This window comes from Ylistrum balloti, unplaced genomic scaffold, assembly GCF_031769215.1.
Source record: "Ylistrum balloti isolate Yb309-2 unplaced genomic scaffold, AGI_CSIRO_Ybal_v1 Utg370488, whole genome shotgun sequence".
Lineage (NCBI taxonomy): Eukaryota > Metazoa > Mollusca > Bivalvia > Pectinida > Pectinidae > Ylistrum > Ylistrum balloti.
Window position 1 is genome coordinate 514,454 of NW_026782318.1, and position 18,023 is coordinate 532,476.

Genomic DNA, 18,023 nt, shown 5'->3' on the forward strand with positions numbered 1-18,023 from the left:
AAGTTACTGGTACAATGGATTTCTTCTTTCCAATTTCAAACTGAAATTTGAATGTGAATTTTATCCGGAAATTTAATTCATTAAAACAATAACAAAAACAGGTGTTATCTTTTCTGATATAATTAACCGGTATTTTGCTTTAAATAATTTTTACATGTACTTTCTAATTTTAATATTGACATTTTAATTGACTTTATAAAACATAATTACTAACGTGTTTTGTTTATTTCACTCTTAGATTAACAAGGAAGGAAAAATCATTAAACATTAATTTATTCAAAAAATGTTTGAAATATTAAGTTATTGCAAATAATAGATATGCAGTTTTGTAAGCTTGACATTTCACCTCTTTATGATCTTGCTACCTTATCCTAGAGTTACCTTGATATGACCTTGAAATGATATGCATTCTTTGTTATGACATATAACTATATACAACTGTACATGATTGTTAACATGAAAGCTTTACTAGATTTTTTTTTCCATTTCTTACTGTTAACTGTTACAATTATAAGGAATTGTTTTATTAAGCAATATTGTTTTTTTATCATTAATTTGGTATGATGAAAATATTTTTCTTGTGAAATTGTATATATGGTGTTGAACCTAAAAAGCTACCTCCCTTTAATCAGTCCAATTCTTCAAGCAAATTTCATTGTCAAAGTTATACAACCAATCTCATCCCTAGGCACCCAGCTGTGTGTCTATAATGGAGTGTATTTATGGTACGCATGGACAGAAAATGTGAACTTTGTTTATCTAAATATTATTTCTTTGCATGTATGTCAATTCTTTGTCAATGATGGATAAATGTTTTGAAAACTATGAAAGTGACTGGTGAATGTTTTAAATATGGAATGAATTTCTCATGCAAACAACTTCTGTTTTAATTATTTTGATATTTTTCACTTTAAATTATTTACTCTTTTCTTTAATGATTTAGATTTCTTTAAATCTTAAAAATGAAAGTTTAATTCAATCACAATAAAAACACTGTTACTACTAAACTAAGAAATACATTATTTAGATTCATCTTTTTTCAAAAAGAGAATATATCATATTAACATAATTTACAGTTACCGGTACTTGTTCTGAAATTAAAAATTATGTGAAAAAACAATGTTAGCACAATAATTCTTAAAATGAAATTAAACATTAAATATTGAGGTTTTTGAAAAATATCAAAGTAGGAGAATTTGAGGTTGTGTTAAGATTATCTTTGAAGTGAAATATCTATTGGTTTGAAATCCTGATTGATGTGATTATTATAGATGTATGCATTGTGTTTACAGGGATGTTTTTAATACAAATATAAATCAGATGATTCCAATATGAATATGGTGTATGTTATATGGTGTTGTGATGAGTTGGTGATGTAAACTTGAATGTGGTCTGGTATTCAAAATACAAGTAAACAAAAAAACAAAAAACAATTATTGAAACAATCATATTGTATGTAAATTTTCCAAAATCAAACCTTTTGAAAATATTTCTTTCCTTTCAGATTTTATTAGAAGGAGGGAAGCAATTCTTTTTTTTAATGTTTTACTTGAAAATATTTGAATTTTGTTGAAAAAATAAATCGAATTGGAGTTGCTTCCCTTACATAGAAAATGTTGTTTGTGCTTGTGTTTTCAAAGGCTATGAATATTTGTGATGGCTTTTGTGCTATTTTCTGCATTTATGTTTGATGGTTTTGGTTGGTAATTATTGTGGTTTTGTTTCTGTTTTGCCTGCGGTTTCCATAGCAACTCCACCATTCCCTGTGTCCCCCAGGACTCCATATTATAACCAAGGTAACATTTTCATTTCATTTTTCCGTTTTATTTTCATCTTCATCATTTTGTTTGTTTTTTTGTCTGTTTCTTTTTATTTCAGTTGTATTTAATGCTTATGGAATTGCCTTTTTATTTTTGTTTTATTTTGAAAACAACCAACTTATTAATTGATTCATACAGACAGTATTATGCAAAAGACAAATCGACTGATAGATGCTATCAGTCAGTAGCCATTTTTGCAAGGGATTATGGGAAGGGAAAAGGCATGATAGAAGCACATTGGTGATGGCTTTAGTTGTAGTGTTGTGTTCACATATTAACTTGGCTTTTTGGATTGTGTTCTTTGTCTTTAGATATTTATGTTGTTGACAATTAACATTTCTCACAATATTTAAAGCCAAAACTAGGATATCACTTTTAAACAAAGGTAGTAAAATGTTAGGAAGTCTACACTTATTTTGGGACATGGCCCAAACCATCTCTATTGACACTTTCTAGATTTACAAAATATATCTAAAATTTACCTTACTAGCATCAATTAATTTATTCATAATTTCAGAAATCCTATCTGTCCAACAGAATGAACTTCTTCAATTCGTTTTGTTAGTTAGCCAAAAAGAATTGTATTTCTCTAAGGCTCTAAAACATACCTGGTATTCATTCAATAAACACTCAAAAAACCGGTGACAAGTAGGGTTAACAGAAAAGTCAAACAGTTGATATGTTTTGGATCTTGTAGACATGGCATTTTATGAAACTGTTAGAAATAACCAACAGTCTGATATAACGATTTGCCTTCATAACTATACCACCTATAGACAGTACCTTGGGTTAAAATTGATGATGTCACACACTTGGTTTCAATCTTTTGAAAATATGATCCTGTATTTTAGAAATAAGTCTCTCAGCAGATTGCTTGTTACTTATCTGTTTGCTGTTTTGTTTTCTTTGTTTTTCATTTTGCATGCAATTTCATTTTTCTCATCACACAATTTATCGAGAATTAAATGTTACCAAGTTTATTTAATTTAATATTATCTGATCAATGATATTTCTTTATTATTGTAACTTATTTCAAACATGTAGGAATATTTGTCTACTTGTAGTCTAAATATAGAACATGGTGAAATATGAAGAAGTAAAGGAAAAGCCTACAAAGTCAAAAAAAAAATTCATTGTAAACATATAAAAAAATGATAATTCTACTCCATTTTTTTTCCTTTTTTTTTTTTCGTCTTTTTTTGCTTTTTTTGATATTTGACATGTACAGAAGTCGTTTGACTTTTCCTGCTGCTTGGTTCATTGGTGTCCATTGAAGAATGGACAATATATTTTTATCTGAAGGCTGCACATCATGAAATAATTCTGAAGATAAATTATCTTTCTCTTGCCAAAAAAAGCTAGTTTTGTAGCTTTTGTTTTTCTCTGTTAGCAAGTGTATCAATTGTTGGCTTTCTTCTTTGCTTTTTCATAGCATCTTTGTGTTGGCTTGTTTTAATTTAGTCATTTTGATGGCCAATGGTATAATTATCACAAAAAGTTTTTGCACCAAGTGACCAATCAATTCTGATTAATTAAAAAAAAATGATATTATTCATGAAATATAGATTGTGTGATCATATATTGCATTCGTGCTTTCGATAATTTTTTGAGACAGTCTTTGATCGGTCACAAATTTAAACAAAGGGTGATTGGTAGTTTAGATCAACCTGTTCATAAATTACAGATAGATTAACTCGCAGAAAAAAGACTAAATCTTAAAAATGTGAGATTCCAATATCAGGAAAAAATTCAGATATACATAGATATGTTAAAAGATTAATTATGAAAACCTCTTAAATAATCATTTATAATGAATTCTACTTGGTTTGACGTTTGTTTTTCTGGAATCTAAATGTCATTTCTGTTGAGCCAGTCCTTACCGATCATCTTTTGAAAAAAATTGTAGAAATTTTGAAACTCTGCATTTTCAGCTTCATAAGTGATCTGTAATGACAAGTTTTGTTTCAAAGTTAGTAAATGTATATTGAATAATATAGAATCTCTCTTTTTTTTTACTAACTCCAAGTTAGTTGTTGTAAGTCCACTCTAATCACTTAGTGACATGTAGCCTGCATTTTGTTCGTACTAAATCTTGTGCATCTTGCCTTCTCCTCTTGTCGCCATGGCTACTGTAGCGCCCACGCCGACATTGTCGCCCTCCTCACCATTCGCTAGCTATGACAAAGATGAGGCCTACAATAATATGGTCGCGCGACAGATTTGTCGTGGCTCCGACCCGCTTTATGCTTCCATCCCTGAAGATGTCGGGGGCCTCAGGCGATCAGGTATTGTCATGACAACTGCCACAAAAAAAGTTTTATTTAAATACGAAGCGAAAATGTTGAAGACCTCCAGCTATAAATGAAACTTTAAACTGGCTTTTAGCTTTGTTTTTGATGGGGGATACTTTTAGATTTTAGAATTTGTTTACATTTTGTTTCTTGCAGAAAAGAATTTCCAAAAATATATTTCAATTTTAAAAGGAAAAATGATTCAAAGTTGGAAAATAAAGAAATTGTGTAGAATTTGACATGAGAACTTATATACATGATGTTAATTAAAATGAATTGGAGAATTTCAGTATTAGATCGAGATTAAAATGCGTTAAAAAAGAAATTTGTATGATTAAAGACGACCTCTCTAACTGTCACATGACACTGCATGGAATGATTCTGGTCACCCTTAGTCACTGCACTGTCACATTATTCTGCATGAAATTCAGACCTACAGATAGATTTAATTGAATGCTTACAAGAGTTAAACACTGTAGGAAGTTATAAAAGTTTGACTATTTTTTGGCATGAAATTAATTTTGAAATTTAATCAATATGGGATGTTTAGGCATTGAAGGGATGAAAACATTGTCAATCTTAAATTGATGTACGTTTTGAAAATTTGTTTATCACAATACTGATCATCATTCACATTTCAGGAACAATTTATTATCTTATATTTGCTTAAGAAGCCTTTCGATGAACATCCCAAAAGTTTCAGGTGAATTTTTCAAGAATATTGACATGGAAAATGCACTAAGGTGACGATTGTTCTTTTCCAATTTTTTTTTATAAGAAACGATCCTGAAATGTAAATAATGTTTAGTGAACATAAAGTATGCAGTTTTGAATGATGAACATTGATCATTAAATTTATGCTCAAGCTGTTGTTTGCTCTTCAGCTGGCAGTGTGTCAAGCCCGTTCAACACGGTGTCATCGACGACATCCCAGCATCACCTCACCCAGCATCATCAACAACACCAGATGCACCATCAGCAGCCACCGCCACCACAGCAACATCAAGTCATCCAACAGCAACAGCAACATCAGCAACAACAGTATACACAGCAACAACAACATCAACAACAGCCGTTTCCACAACAACCACAACATCAGCAGCAGCAGTTTACACAACAACAACAACATCAGCAGCAGCAGTATACACAGCAACAACAACATCAACAACAACAACACCAACAACATCAGGTTAGTTATTCCTCTATCAGGCAAGGTATATCTGTTTGTAAATTAGCTTATATTTCCCTAACTTACGTGATTGAGGAGACAAACAATTAAAAACTAACAATAAATTATTGTGGGTGAAATGTTTACACCAACCCAATAGAACCTTATGATTTGGGCGTTTTTAATTTGTCTTACACTTAAATGTACTTGTTTGTGATTGATATAACAAGATATGGAATTAGGTGAGAATGTTGGAGACTTATATCTGAATTAAATTTTCAGATATATTCTAACTAATATTATTTGTGGAATAAAAATTTTTTTACATCGTTTTAACTTCCGTTACTTTTTCTCCCTGTTTTCTTTTCCTTTGTTTTTGAAGCAGATATTGAAGTAGAGTAAGTTTTAACATCAGACAAAATGTTTTGGCAGTACCAGTACCAGCAGGAATACCATACCGGAGGACGTCACCAGTCTGGGAGTGTGTCTTCACAAGATGCTGGACACATCCTTCATGTGGACACTAGCCCAAGGATGATCTCTCCTGGTGGCTCCATGGCCAGGACACCAACCAGGTAATCATACCTCCATTTAATTACCTCCCTTTGTAATTATCAACTAACATGTGTATCAAAATGTTTTTCTGTGTTTTAGCTGTAAAGGATTCTGAAAAATATTCCTTTTTAATCGTTTACTCATTCACCATGACATGAACATTTATTTTTATATTTTTACATTTCTCTACGTATTTTGATGTTATCTTACACATACTTTCACAGTCATTTACCACAAGATTCATTATTTACAATAAAAGAAACATAAACATTTACATTTAGTTGGAAATGACCTTTTGTTATATGTATCAGGTCATTTTAATTTTCTGTTTTGATTCTCTGATATAATTAGTACAGGAAGTAACAAGTTCAAACCCATCTATCATAGAAAGGTGTCTGGTAAATATCTGATATAGATAACTGTCAGAGTGGACAATTGACTGATTTGTCTTTAGGGGACACTGACTGACAGGGTCTGTCATAGTTTGTTGTTATTGATTCTGACAGACTGTAAATAATCATTGTTAGAGAGATATGTAAATAACACCGGAAACCTTTTGTATTTTATAAACTTCACCTAAAAACAAAAAGAAAATTATATATATGTTAAGGGGGATGGTCCATTAACTTTGTACTCCTTTTTTTATCTCCGCCATCTGAAGAGTTCCATGATATCAGTTACACATATAAAAAAGGCTCAACAAGAACATTTGAAACCTTATCTATAGATAGAAATGTTTGGAGAAGTTTTACTGTTATATAATGTCACCAATACTTTTAGGACCTCTGTTTAAAGCCTGGATAGCTTTATAACATTTGATTTAAAGACAATTTTTGAAAATAATTGCTGTATCAGTATTTTAGTTGTCTAACAGACATAACAAATATTTCCGAAAATGGTTTAAGGCAGTGTCAGAAACATTGTTTGAACAACTTCCAAACTGAGAAGTTAATTTTGAGTCCTATACAAGAGGCAATAAATTAAAGATAAAACACACTTGTTAAAAGAGAATGTACAATTTTAAAGTTCTGCTTAAGAGAGATTGTAGTCATGAGTAATTTCACTTATATAGAACTGAAAACTTGGTGCCAGATTACAGAATGATTTGTTTAATCTTTCTCCAAAACACCACAATTTACATATGAATGGCTATTTGAGGGAAAGTGATTATCAAAGTGGCAATGAAAAGCTAATTGTGTACCTGAGGTTTTCTACTAAAGACAATCATAAATTACATTACCACACATCAAAGTAAAATGTTTCTTTTGCCTGTGACTTGAGGTAACTCGGGTCAGGAGTTGAAATTCATTACCATAAATTAACTGGTGTGGGTTATGTGTACCTGAACAAAAATACCTAGAAACAATGTGTAGGTCTTACCTATAAATTCATGAAGTTCTGACCAAGATAAAATAACACTGAATCAGTATGATTATCGGGTGTTGTTCCTGTGGTAAAAATTTCCCTACCTAAACTATTGTACAGGTAAAGGTGTTGTCTGACCACAGTCAACCTGTGGGTCGTCCATTTGTCATCGGTACAGTTGTCAATGGGACCCGTCATAGACATAAAAAGGCAGGAAGCTAACTTGAAAGTATTGACGTGTAGATATTTGTGTCGAAGATTACCTGTCCTCTGTTGTAATGGTTTAAGAGTTTTATTTAGGGCTACCATCTCCTTTTAACAGTTGTCTTTAAAAATAAAACCGTCTATTGAAGCAGTGACATAGAGCCATGTAGATAGAGATCTGTGGTTGGGCTTGCTACAGTTGTGCCTTAAGGGTTTGTGTATATATGTGATTCATTAAGTACAAGGGTGTAGTACGTATTTCACCGTGGTGTGGTGGAAGTTTAGACCACCTAAACTGTCTTATTTACATCAATATTCACAATGTGAGGGACTGAAATGCCATCAACAGACAGGTAAAAGTTTTATTTTTAGTTTCCTCGACAAAATGGCATTCACATGTATGTTGATTAATATGAAATACAGGTATCTACCTTTTGTTTATACCAATGTTCAGTGATCTGTGTCATGAAAATGTTGGCTCAACTTTACTCCTGTAGAAAGTATAGTTTATCTCAGGATTCTTCCTGCCATTCATTGTGAATGAGAAACATCAAATGTTACAAATTCTAAAGATGTATAAAGTTCAATTTAATCAAAATTATCTTATTTGTGTTTGTCTTCAAAAATGTTAAAAGATTTTCATTGTGAAATAATATTTTTAGAAGAATTTAGCTTGGGAGAAATTTTTTTCAAGTTAAATGGTTTTGACATTTGTTGATAAATTTTTTACTGAAACCTTCATAATACTTCAAATTTTTAAATTTCCTGTAAAATCTATTTTCCCTGTACACTTAGAAGTGTTAAGAGCTTTAAATTTGCAGGATAATTAACTCATTATAGCTAGATAATATTGACTTCCTTTTGGGGATCTCATGTTCAAAACATTTTTAATTTTACACCCTGATGTGAAATTTCAGCACACAATAATTTTGTTAAAAGCAGAATTTTTGAAAATATATTATTATTTTGCATTCAGAAAGCCGACAGAAATTTAAAGTCAGAAAATTACTCCTTTTTAAATATTTATGGAAAACAAATTTTTCTTTTAACATATCATCTGTGACATGTAAATTCATGGTACGATGCACATATAATCGCTCTAACAAAACATGGACTATGTTATCAACTTTATATACACATACATATCATGTCAGTTCACACAATCATTTGGTAGGTTGTCAAAATGTCAGTTGATACAGCTTGAACTGCTTTTGTAAATGTTAAACAAACTTTATATAAAGAAGGTAGATATGGTTGTGTGTTGGTTGTTTTTAGTGTTATATGGAAGATAGTTAAAGAGTAGACATTGGAAACATATTGTCAGCAGAGAAATATGATACACTTTCATTTTCTCGGTAGTTATATCCTTATAGTATTGGTTAGGTTTTGTTTATGCTGTCAGTTTAGTGAGAGAAAAGCAGATTTATGTCTTGAGAATGAGTTGTTAGGTGTTTAGAACTTCTTTCACACCACATAACAACATAGTATAATATGTCCTAATTACACGCTTCAAATGGAGTCATGGTGTTTTTGTTCAAAGTGAAAACGAGTGAAATGCAGTGTTAATTTGGACAATAAAAACCCATTTTGTATCAGTAACCTTGCTTGTATATGTCAATGTAATTGCCATATATTTGATGTGATAATAACTCATGTTGATATACGTTTCCAACAAAATACAAGATATTGCTTATATCTTCATGTACTTTACAAGACAAGAATTATCTATAAACCAGATTCTCACAAGATTACTTCCCAAAATGCTGATACCTATTTCTACACAAGCAAAACAAAACAATTATCAGATTAAACAACAAAAATTTTGTCTTAAGTTCCACCTTGGATAAGTGATACTGAATGATGTCTTTTAAATTTTTTTACCTTTTTTTTCCATTAACAAGTATCATTTTTGTCTTTACAGTCCACCCTCACCAAGCAGTCTGAACACACTGAGACAACAACTGAGTGTTGGGGGTACTATGAGCCCAACCTCCCACTCCATGACAGGTCAAAGTTCGCCTAGCCTTTACTTTGGTACATCAAGACGAGGCAGCATCTCCTCACTAGCTGGTAAGTGTTTCCTAGTTATCTCCCTTGGTAATTAAAACAGCGTGCTTTTTTCAAGTCTCCTTACTGTATATCATCAAACCAATTGCAGTCGTTGATCACTCTTTGACCTGTAAAGATATATAAAGATTTGATTATGTAGGCTTACTTTATTTGGTCGTTGCCAATCTGTTCCAAAGACAATTAGATGCTAGTAAGGTGACTATAACCTGAGTGATGTACAACATAGTTGGATGGCATGACGAATTATAATTAAATGTATGGTTTGTGTTGTAGAATCAGAACCAGCCCACATCACCACACCACGATTTGTCAAGGATATGTCTAAATACTGGTACAAGCCTCAAATTACTCGCGAGGATGGTAAGTTGGAATTGCCCAAATGGTGTTTATATACTTTTTTATCCTACAATAAGTCCAGGGGACCAATACATTAGTTTATACTCAAAATTAGCAATAAGCCCACGGAGCGAACATTTTCTTCTTACTCAAAGTCACAGGATTTGGTGGGCTTATTAAAAGACACAAGATAATTGTTTGATAAACATTGTTTATAGAATTTACAAAAGTTTTACTGTTGTCACTCTGAGATGGATTTATATTAGTTGAAAAGCGTGTGATGTGATTGTTCTCATATACGTATCTATGAATGAAGTGATATTAACAGTGACTTTTGTGATCGTTTATGTTTGAATTGTGTATAACATTATATTAACAGTGTTATTGTACAGAAAAGTAGAAATATATATGTTCATATTTATTAAACAAAATATTCTCTATTACAGCCATTATGCTGCTTAAGGACAAACAGCCTGGCGCATTTGTCGTAAGGGATAGTAACTCTTACCCTGGGGCTTTCGGCCTTGCTCTCAAGGTCGCACAGATCCCACCAAATGTACAAACCAAGTCAACAGGGGACCCCTCTGCCGACCTTGTCCGACACTTCCTCATAGAACCTACTCATAAAGGTGTACGGTTACGAGGCAGTAACAACGAACCTATCTTTGGTGAGTCCCTCGCTGTATTTTATTGGTGATGTTTTTACAGGACCATAAATAAGCCCGGTCGAAGAATTCTCATTAAGATTCCTTTTATTTAAAAAATTTATACACGAGGACTTAGGATTATATACAGAAAAAATGTATCAGACACTCAGGTAACAACAAAATGAGAGACCGTTATCTTGATTCAAGAGATTTAAGGGAGACAACTCTTAGGTCAAATGACAGGTAGTTTAAATAACATTTACACCGTGAATAATTCAACAATATATGTACATATATTATATGTAGAATGGGGAAAACAAGCTTGATGTGTTAATTTCTTAATTTTGAAAGTTGGTATGGATTGAGTGCGAGTGAAATGTCTACAACGCTTTATGTTTTTAACTGTATGGAATGTTTTTTCTGTTGTAGGGAGCCTAGCCTCTCTGGTATACCAGCACTCTAACACACCACTGTCGTTGCCTTGTAAGCTTGTGCTTCCTGACGCAGGTAAGGATGATGACCCTTGGTGATCTGATCTCTATGATCTCTCTTAAAACTTTTAATTCAATATAATACTTGGTTAGATCACAAGGAAATCATTTGATTGGATGATATGGTTTTTACTTTGCTTTTATCATAATCGATCTGGAAGCAAAATACTGTCCATTTAACCTATCAGTCCTTTACTGTCACTAATATAGGCCATAACCTAAAGATCAGTGAGGATTTTTTGTGTGTGTTGATAGGTTTTAACCCAAAATGTAATACAGTGTGTATTTCCTTACTCTAGGCATGTAACATAGTCTGACAATGATATCCAGGGCCAAAAAATTAGAACTGTAATTTATCTGTGCAGGCTAATATCTTGTTTGTTAAAACCGTTTGTAGTCTAATGAAAAGAATCAGTAACGTTGTCTTTCATAGTATCATTCAACATCATGTTTCTGAAACAAATGACAAATTGTAATGTATATTTTCAGCCAAAGACCTACAATTTTGATCATTCTACCCCTATCTATTGCCATTAAATGAAAAAGAAAATCAGAATGTTGTCCAGTTGTCTAACGTTGAGTCAGAAATTATGTTTTTTACCCCTGAGGTCTAGTAATAAGCTGACTCCCTGACTCTGAGTCAGAGGTCATGTGGGTTTTATCCTTGTGGTTCAGTAATAAGCCCCCCCTCCCCCACTCCTCCCCTTGAGTTCCTGTAATAAGCTTACTCCCCAACTCTGGGTTAGCTATTGTGAACCCCTGAAGTGGTGTTATACGCCCGCTCTTCGACTTTGAGTTGGAGATTATGTGGTGGCCTCTTTGTATTATTCTAGTGTAAGTGGAGCACAATTAAAAGAGATTTTCACTAATTTAATTGATGTTTATTCTGTGTATAGAAACTGTGGCAATGGAAAGTAGTAGCAGTACTATGGACAGCTCTGTAAAAACAGAATTGCCAAGCTCAGCTGCTGCACTTCTAGCTCAGGGTGCAGGTAAGTGTCCAGTATCATATCTATATCACAAAATTGTCAAATTAACAAACACTATTACAACAAATCGATGTAAAATGTCCTTGAAACTGGAATTTTTTTATTGATGAATTTTGTGAAGAATTAACTTGATTTTGCTTAGAAAGTTTTAAAGCACACCCTGCCCGCTCATTTAAGTCTGAATACTTCAGTGAGATAAATTTGACCTGTTCCTGTGTCCACAGCTTGTAATGTTTTGTTCCTGAACTCTGTGGATACGGAGTCATTAACGGGACCACAGGCTGTCGCCAGGGCAATGAAGGTGACCTTTGACACCCAGCCAACACCCAAGACAACAGTAGTACACTTCAAGGTGTCCAACCAGGGTATAACGCTCACTGATAACCAAAGGAAGTAAGTTTAAACAGAAAGGTGCTAAAAATGTGTGATTCATGGAGGGAATTTTGATACAGAAGAACATGTTTACTCCTACGAAAAGCCATGTTTACACTACATTATCATATTTATCTGCCCCTGCCTACAAATAAGTCCCCTTCCTCGCTTTTGTAGAATCATCAATTTAAGGAGAAGTTCACAAATGAGTCCTCTCAAATTTAAAACTAAATTTTTACACCAGGGGAGGGAATTCATTTGAAAATAAATATAGTAGTCCTGTTATCATTACCGATATTCTGCAATAAGCTGAAAGGGCTCAAATTCTTGCTGTCAAATGGCCAGCTTATTGTCGGACATTGAATTAACAATTTCTAGTAATTCTCTATTTATAGCAATAGATAGGAATGGGCATAAAACCAGTTTCCTATCTGTAAAAAAAATCAGAGTTTACAAGCAATTCCTCATGCTTTACTTTTCAAATTTTCTTTAAAAAAATTGATCTGTTTTTATAGAACCGAGTCAACATTTATTTCTGGTTCAATTTTTTGGGTCTACTTCATTCTGGTTAAATAAGGAACGATTACTCTGTAAATGATAGACATTGGTTAATTACCAGAACTTGACTACAGTTGTTCTAATGTCACAGGTATCTGTAACAACTGTCTGTAGGACACGAAGTACTCTTCCTGGTCTGAAGGCATAAACACTCGGATGAGTGTAAGTCTGCCTGATTTAGGACATTCCTGTATATGTCTGCCTGATCGAGGACATTCCTGTATATGTCTGCCTGATGAGGACATTCCTGTATATGTCTGCCTGATCGAGGACATTCCTGTATATGTCTGCCTAATTGAGGACATTCCTGTATATGTCTGCCTGATCGAGGACATTCCTGTATATGTCTGCCTGATCGAGGACATTCCTGTATATGTCTGCCTGATCGAGGACATTCCTGTATATATCTGCCTGATCGAGGACATTCCTGTATATGTCTGCCTGATTTAGGACATTCCATGTCCCTTAGTTGTTGACCGATTGTATAAAGATTTGCTTCCATGTTGTAATATTAAACGTCTTGTTTCTCATTTGAAGGTTATTTTTCCGTCGACACTACCCTGTATCTGCTGTGACATATTGTGGTATGGATCCTGATGGACGAAAGTAAGTGATCTAAATTTTGTAATGTGTACTTTAGTCCAAAATGGTTCTGTCTCCAAAATATATTTGTTTGAAAATATTACAGGAATTCCTAAAGATATGAATTTTTTTTTTTACTTTCTGTCCATAGTTAATGTTCATGCTATTGAGATTTCCATAAAACATTGGCTGAAAGCAACCTGACACTGATTCTGTAATTTTGAATTTACATGGAAGAAGGAAGTCTGTCATCTGTGTTCAAACAAACGTTTCCCCTGGATAGACCAAAATGTTCTGGACTATGTGTAGAAACACTACGAGACACCAGAAATATTCAGTTATACTCGATTAATATTTGATTTCCTAAATCAGTTGGGGTTTTTTTTCCAGATGGAAGAGAGAAACAGAATCTGGTGCTCTGATGGAAGCAAGGTATACACATATATAATTCTTTTTCTTTACTACAACCATAGTTTACATAGTACACAAACAGAAGCAGACATTTTATAATGAACTTTAGTAACAAGTTTGTAAGTATATTATAAGTCAGGTTTTTTTCTGAATCGGCTGAATGAGTTTAGAATGTGGTCTTCGAGCCGAGGAGATGGAATGATGGCCGTTATATTTTCTGTTTCCTACTTTTTCATTACAGAGTGTTTGGCTTTGTTGCGAGGAAATCTGGCGGCCATTCAGACAATGCATGCCATTTGTTTGCTGAAGTTGACCCTGAACAACCTGCATCAGCCATAGTAAACTTTGTAACAAAGATTATGATTGGTCAAAGTGGTAAAGTGAAACCATAGAAACAGGCTTGAATTTGACCTTGTGACCTCTGTATCCTAACTGACTCACTGAGCATGGGCAAAGGAAAAAAAAACAAGGTGATTCAATCAAAACAGAGATCCCAAGGTCGAAGGCAACTAAGGGCACCAATGTTTCCCCACATGTCTTTGGAAATCAAAAACAAGTGTCATTACTTGGTTACCATGGAAACAGTGAGAAGTGAAGATCAGTCAAGTGGAAAGATGGAATGTAGGGCAACATTTACTATAACTATGGTATTGTGCCGTAGTAAGAGAGGCTTACTGTGTGAAAGACCTCTATTACAAATGATAATGATGATAACATTTGAATTTGTATACGAATATAATCAACAAAAGGGTTTATTAGTTTTTTTTGTTTTTTTTTCGCAAAATTAAGCTTTACATTATATAAGTCATCATTTTTAATGCTTTGTCTATAACAGTGTAGAATATATGCAACTTCCTTAGAGTTTTCGATTCAGATGTAGTCGCCTTGCTCCGTTTTTCCCCCTTTTCGATTATTTGATGCTGATATTATTTAGTCTTACAGGTTACAGTTAACCTGTAATTATGCATTACTATGGATACACGTATCCATGGAGAGTAGAGACCGTTGGCATCGTTTGTGCCTTGTTACATTGTGTTTACAAGAGATCTGATTGGCCAGTTGGCAAATTATTGAGAAGAGAACTTCTCATATTTCAGTGTTTTGGTCAATAAGATTGGCCAATATATATATATTATTTTTTTTTTCAAAATGTGATTATTCATTGATGGTAAACCAGGTTAGCATTTTAATTCAGCTAAAGAATGATAAACTTTTAAACATTGTATGACCGATTCAAAATCTATTTAGACCCTCTGATATTTCATCTATGCAAAGAATTATCAGACTTTATTGTTTGAGCGGTAACCAGATTATTAGTGCTACCGAGACCCTCACAGCTAGCCTACCTTTACAGAGTTTGATTTACTGCTATCATTGAACAGTGGTATATATGACATTGTATCTGTTTTGTTGTGTACCTGTGCATCATTTTGTTCAGTCAGATAATGGATATTACTTTGTCTTGTGGAAGTATTTTCTGATGCCTGGCTCTCTTCCATACATAATCCTTTACTCTGGATGTCGAGTACCTTTGTGTGTCACATCGACACATTGTAACTATGGCAATTCTGCGAGTGCTGTTAGAATGGAGGACAGACAGGGGTCGACAGTGTGTGTTCAAATGCTTTATCGTTGTTTATATATGAACGACACTACGTCTGCCTCGTTACTATGGCGATGGTGATGTAGAGTTGTAACGAGCTGTAGATGTTATTGTGCATATTATTATTATTATTATATTAATTTACATGTTGTTAAATATGTATAGGTGATAAATATTGTATAGTTTAATGGTATTTAGTCAGCGAGTTCATATTTATTGATATTTTTTGTCTGAAAAAATTTTAACATTAAGATATAGAACACATCCTTCCCCATGACCTTGTCACTGCGCCAGATTTGGCGACACCTGGGTGCTGTATACAGAATTGGACCTGCTACGATATTGCCATTTTTTAATTCACTGAATCATATTTACAACCAAACGATTGCTTTTATCCTTCGTATTACTTAATTATACACAAAACGATGATAATATACGGTCAGTGTTATTTACTCCCTTACTCCCAGACAACATAATTTATATATAGATTTGGTATTCAGAACAACTGCATTTAGTGTGGAAGGTAGTTTTGAACTTCTGGGGGGAAATTGAGCTACAAGTTAAGGCAGTTTTGAACTGCTTTTCTGCTTATATTAGTGCCTTCAGACTTTCATCAAATTGTTACATGAAATTTGGATTTTGTTTTAAAGGGAAAGTTTTCAAAACTTTCAAAATTGTAAGTTATCATTTTTAAGTGAAATTTTGTTGAAATATATCTTAAATCATAAATATTCATCTAAATTATGTACACATACTAAAGGCACTTTATTTTCAAAGAAAAGAAAACGTCACTGCTTATTTTTTTTCAATAGGTTGTGTCCCTACATGTTACAGGTGTATTTCAAAATTCAAACTCACAAACTGTTTTTATCTACCATGAAATTAAACCCATAAACTCATTGATCAAATTATATTACCATAACTGGGTATCTTATTTTTCTGAATATTGAAAATGCAATTCAGAACATTATCATCATGATTTATTTCATAGTCTTTTCACCAAGTTTCTATGATGAATAATTTTATTCAATAAGTATTATTTGCTTCATAAATTGTGTGATTTTTCCAAATGTAATCCTTAACATTTCAATTCAAAAAATCTTTTGGCCTTTTTTTATTCAAATCAATATTATCAAAACAAAAATGTTTTTCAAACATCATATGGACAAAATTTTGGCTTGGCAAATTTACAAAGGGGCATAACTCTTCCTGTTACAAAAAGTAATTTGATTTTTTTTTTTTTTAATTTGCAATAATACTTAGTCTTGCAGTGTATATTGTAAGTGTTAAATGTAAAGTATACAACCAGGTAAGCTATATTTGCACTGTTAAATACAATCCTGGACATGACTACCAAGCTCTTTGTAGGAATGTTACTCGCATATGTCAAACACTATATGTGGTTATATTTACTGATGAAATAAAAATCAGATATTTATCCATCCTTGACTTGTCTGTTTTTTCGAAAGTTTGTCTCAGCCAGTACAGCAGTGTCACAAATTTGGAAATTATTCAAATCCAACATATTTAAATTGCTAATAGTATTTAATTCCTTTGAATTCTATGTAAAATAATTTATGAAAAAAAGAAGTATCTTGTATGATACCTTTATAGAATTATGTAATTCTACAAACATTTCATGCATTACAAAACACATGTTGTACTGGCTTAATAACTAAATATACTTCTTTCAATCTAATTTTAGCAGAATGTGAATTCTGAACAAACAAGTGCATTGATGAATTCATGCATCCACGATAATTATCATACTGATGACATACAGAAACTGTAATTATCAGATAAAAGTTTTAGCCTCGTATCTTTAACACAAAATGCACTAAAATAATATCACTGTTAAAATCATACATTAGCAGTATTGGCCACTAAATGATTGATTACTTCACCTGGCTTAAAGGGAAAAGTGAGCTTATGGCATACCAAACCATGTCTGTATGCCCATCAACTTTTTTCTTAAAAATCGCTACTTATCATAAACAACTTACAGGATTTCAACCAAATTCATCGGATTCATCCCTTCGGAAAAGGGGAACAAATTTTGTATAAATGGTGGATCTCTACTCCCAGGGGCCCCAACAGGTGGTGCCCAAAAGGAGAAACTTTTAAATTCTACTCCTCCTATAAGAGTGATTGGATTATGCTCAAACTTTGGTCAGAAACATCCGTATGTGAAGGGGAATCAATTTTGTATAAACAGTGGGTCTCAGCTCTTTGGGGCAGAAGGGGTGGGGCCCATAAGGAGAAATGGAGCAATTTTTTTATAATCCCCTCCTCCTGGAGGAATGAATGGATAATGCCCAAATATGGTCTGAAGCATTCTTAGGTAAAGGGGAATCAAATGGCAGAGCAATATACCTGTTACCAAACTTACATGATTCAAATTTTAGTATTAAAATGTGTGCAGACAGTAGCAGCATTATAGTAACGGTCTGATCAAACACTAATATGGATCCAAATCTAACTTCATCTCATTGTAGCAAGTCTACAAAGCTTCACAAAGATCATAAATAACAATAATCTTATATCTCTAGATGTAAATCTAA

At 33.0% G+C, this 18,023-nt stretch overlaps 1 protein-coding gene across 1 annotated transcript in view; it reads left to right on the top strand.

Annotated features, from left to right (window-relative positions):
- Window positions 1-16,904, top strand: part of LOC132555421 (uncharacterized) — a 144,235-nt gene extending 127,331 nt beyond the window's left edge. Inside the window, exons 19-31 of the mRNA XM_060219772.1 lie at window positions 1,749-1,796; window positions 3,956-4,174; window positions 4,996-5,300; window positions 5,712-5,854; window positions 9,325-9,473; window positions 9,747-9,833; window positions 10,256-10,477; window positions 10,886-10,963; window positions 11,844-11,939; window positions 12,161-12,329; window positions 13,404-13,472; window positions 13,839-13,880; window positions 14,101-16,904. Of these exons, the coding sequence (XP_060075755.1) occupies window positions 1,749-1,796; window positions 3,956-4,174; window positions 4,996-5,300; window positions 5,712-5,854; window positions 9,325-9,473; window positions 9,747-9,833; window positions 10,256-10,477; window positions 10,886-10,963; window positions 11,844-11,939; window positions 12,161-12,329; window positions 13,404-13,472; window positions 13,839-13,880; window positions 14,101-14,251 (1,778 nt within the window). The 3' untranslated portion in view covers window positions 14,252-16,904. The remainder of the gene's footprint in view (window positions 1-1,748; window positions 1,797-3,955; window positions 4,175-4,995; window positions 5,301-5,711; window positions 5,855-9,324; window positions 9,474-9,746; window positions 9,834-10,255; window positions 10,478-10,885; window positions 10,964-11,843; window positions 11,940-12,160; window positions 12,330-13,403; window positions 13,473-13,838; window positions 13,881-14,100) is intronic.
- The last annotated feature ends 1,119 nt before the right edge of the window (window positions 16,905-18,023 follow it).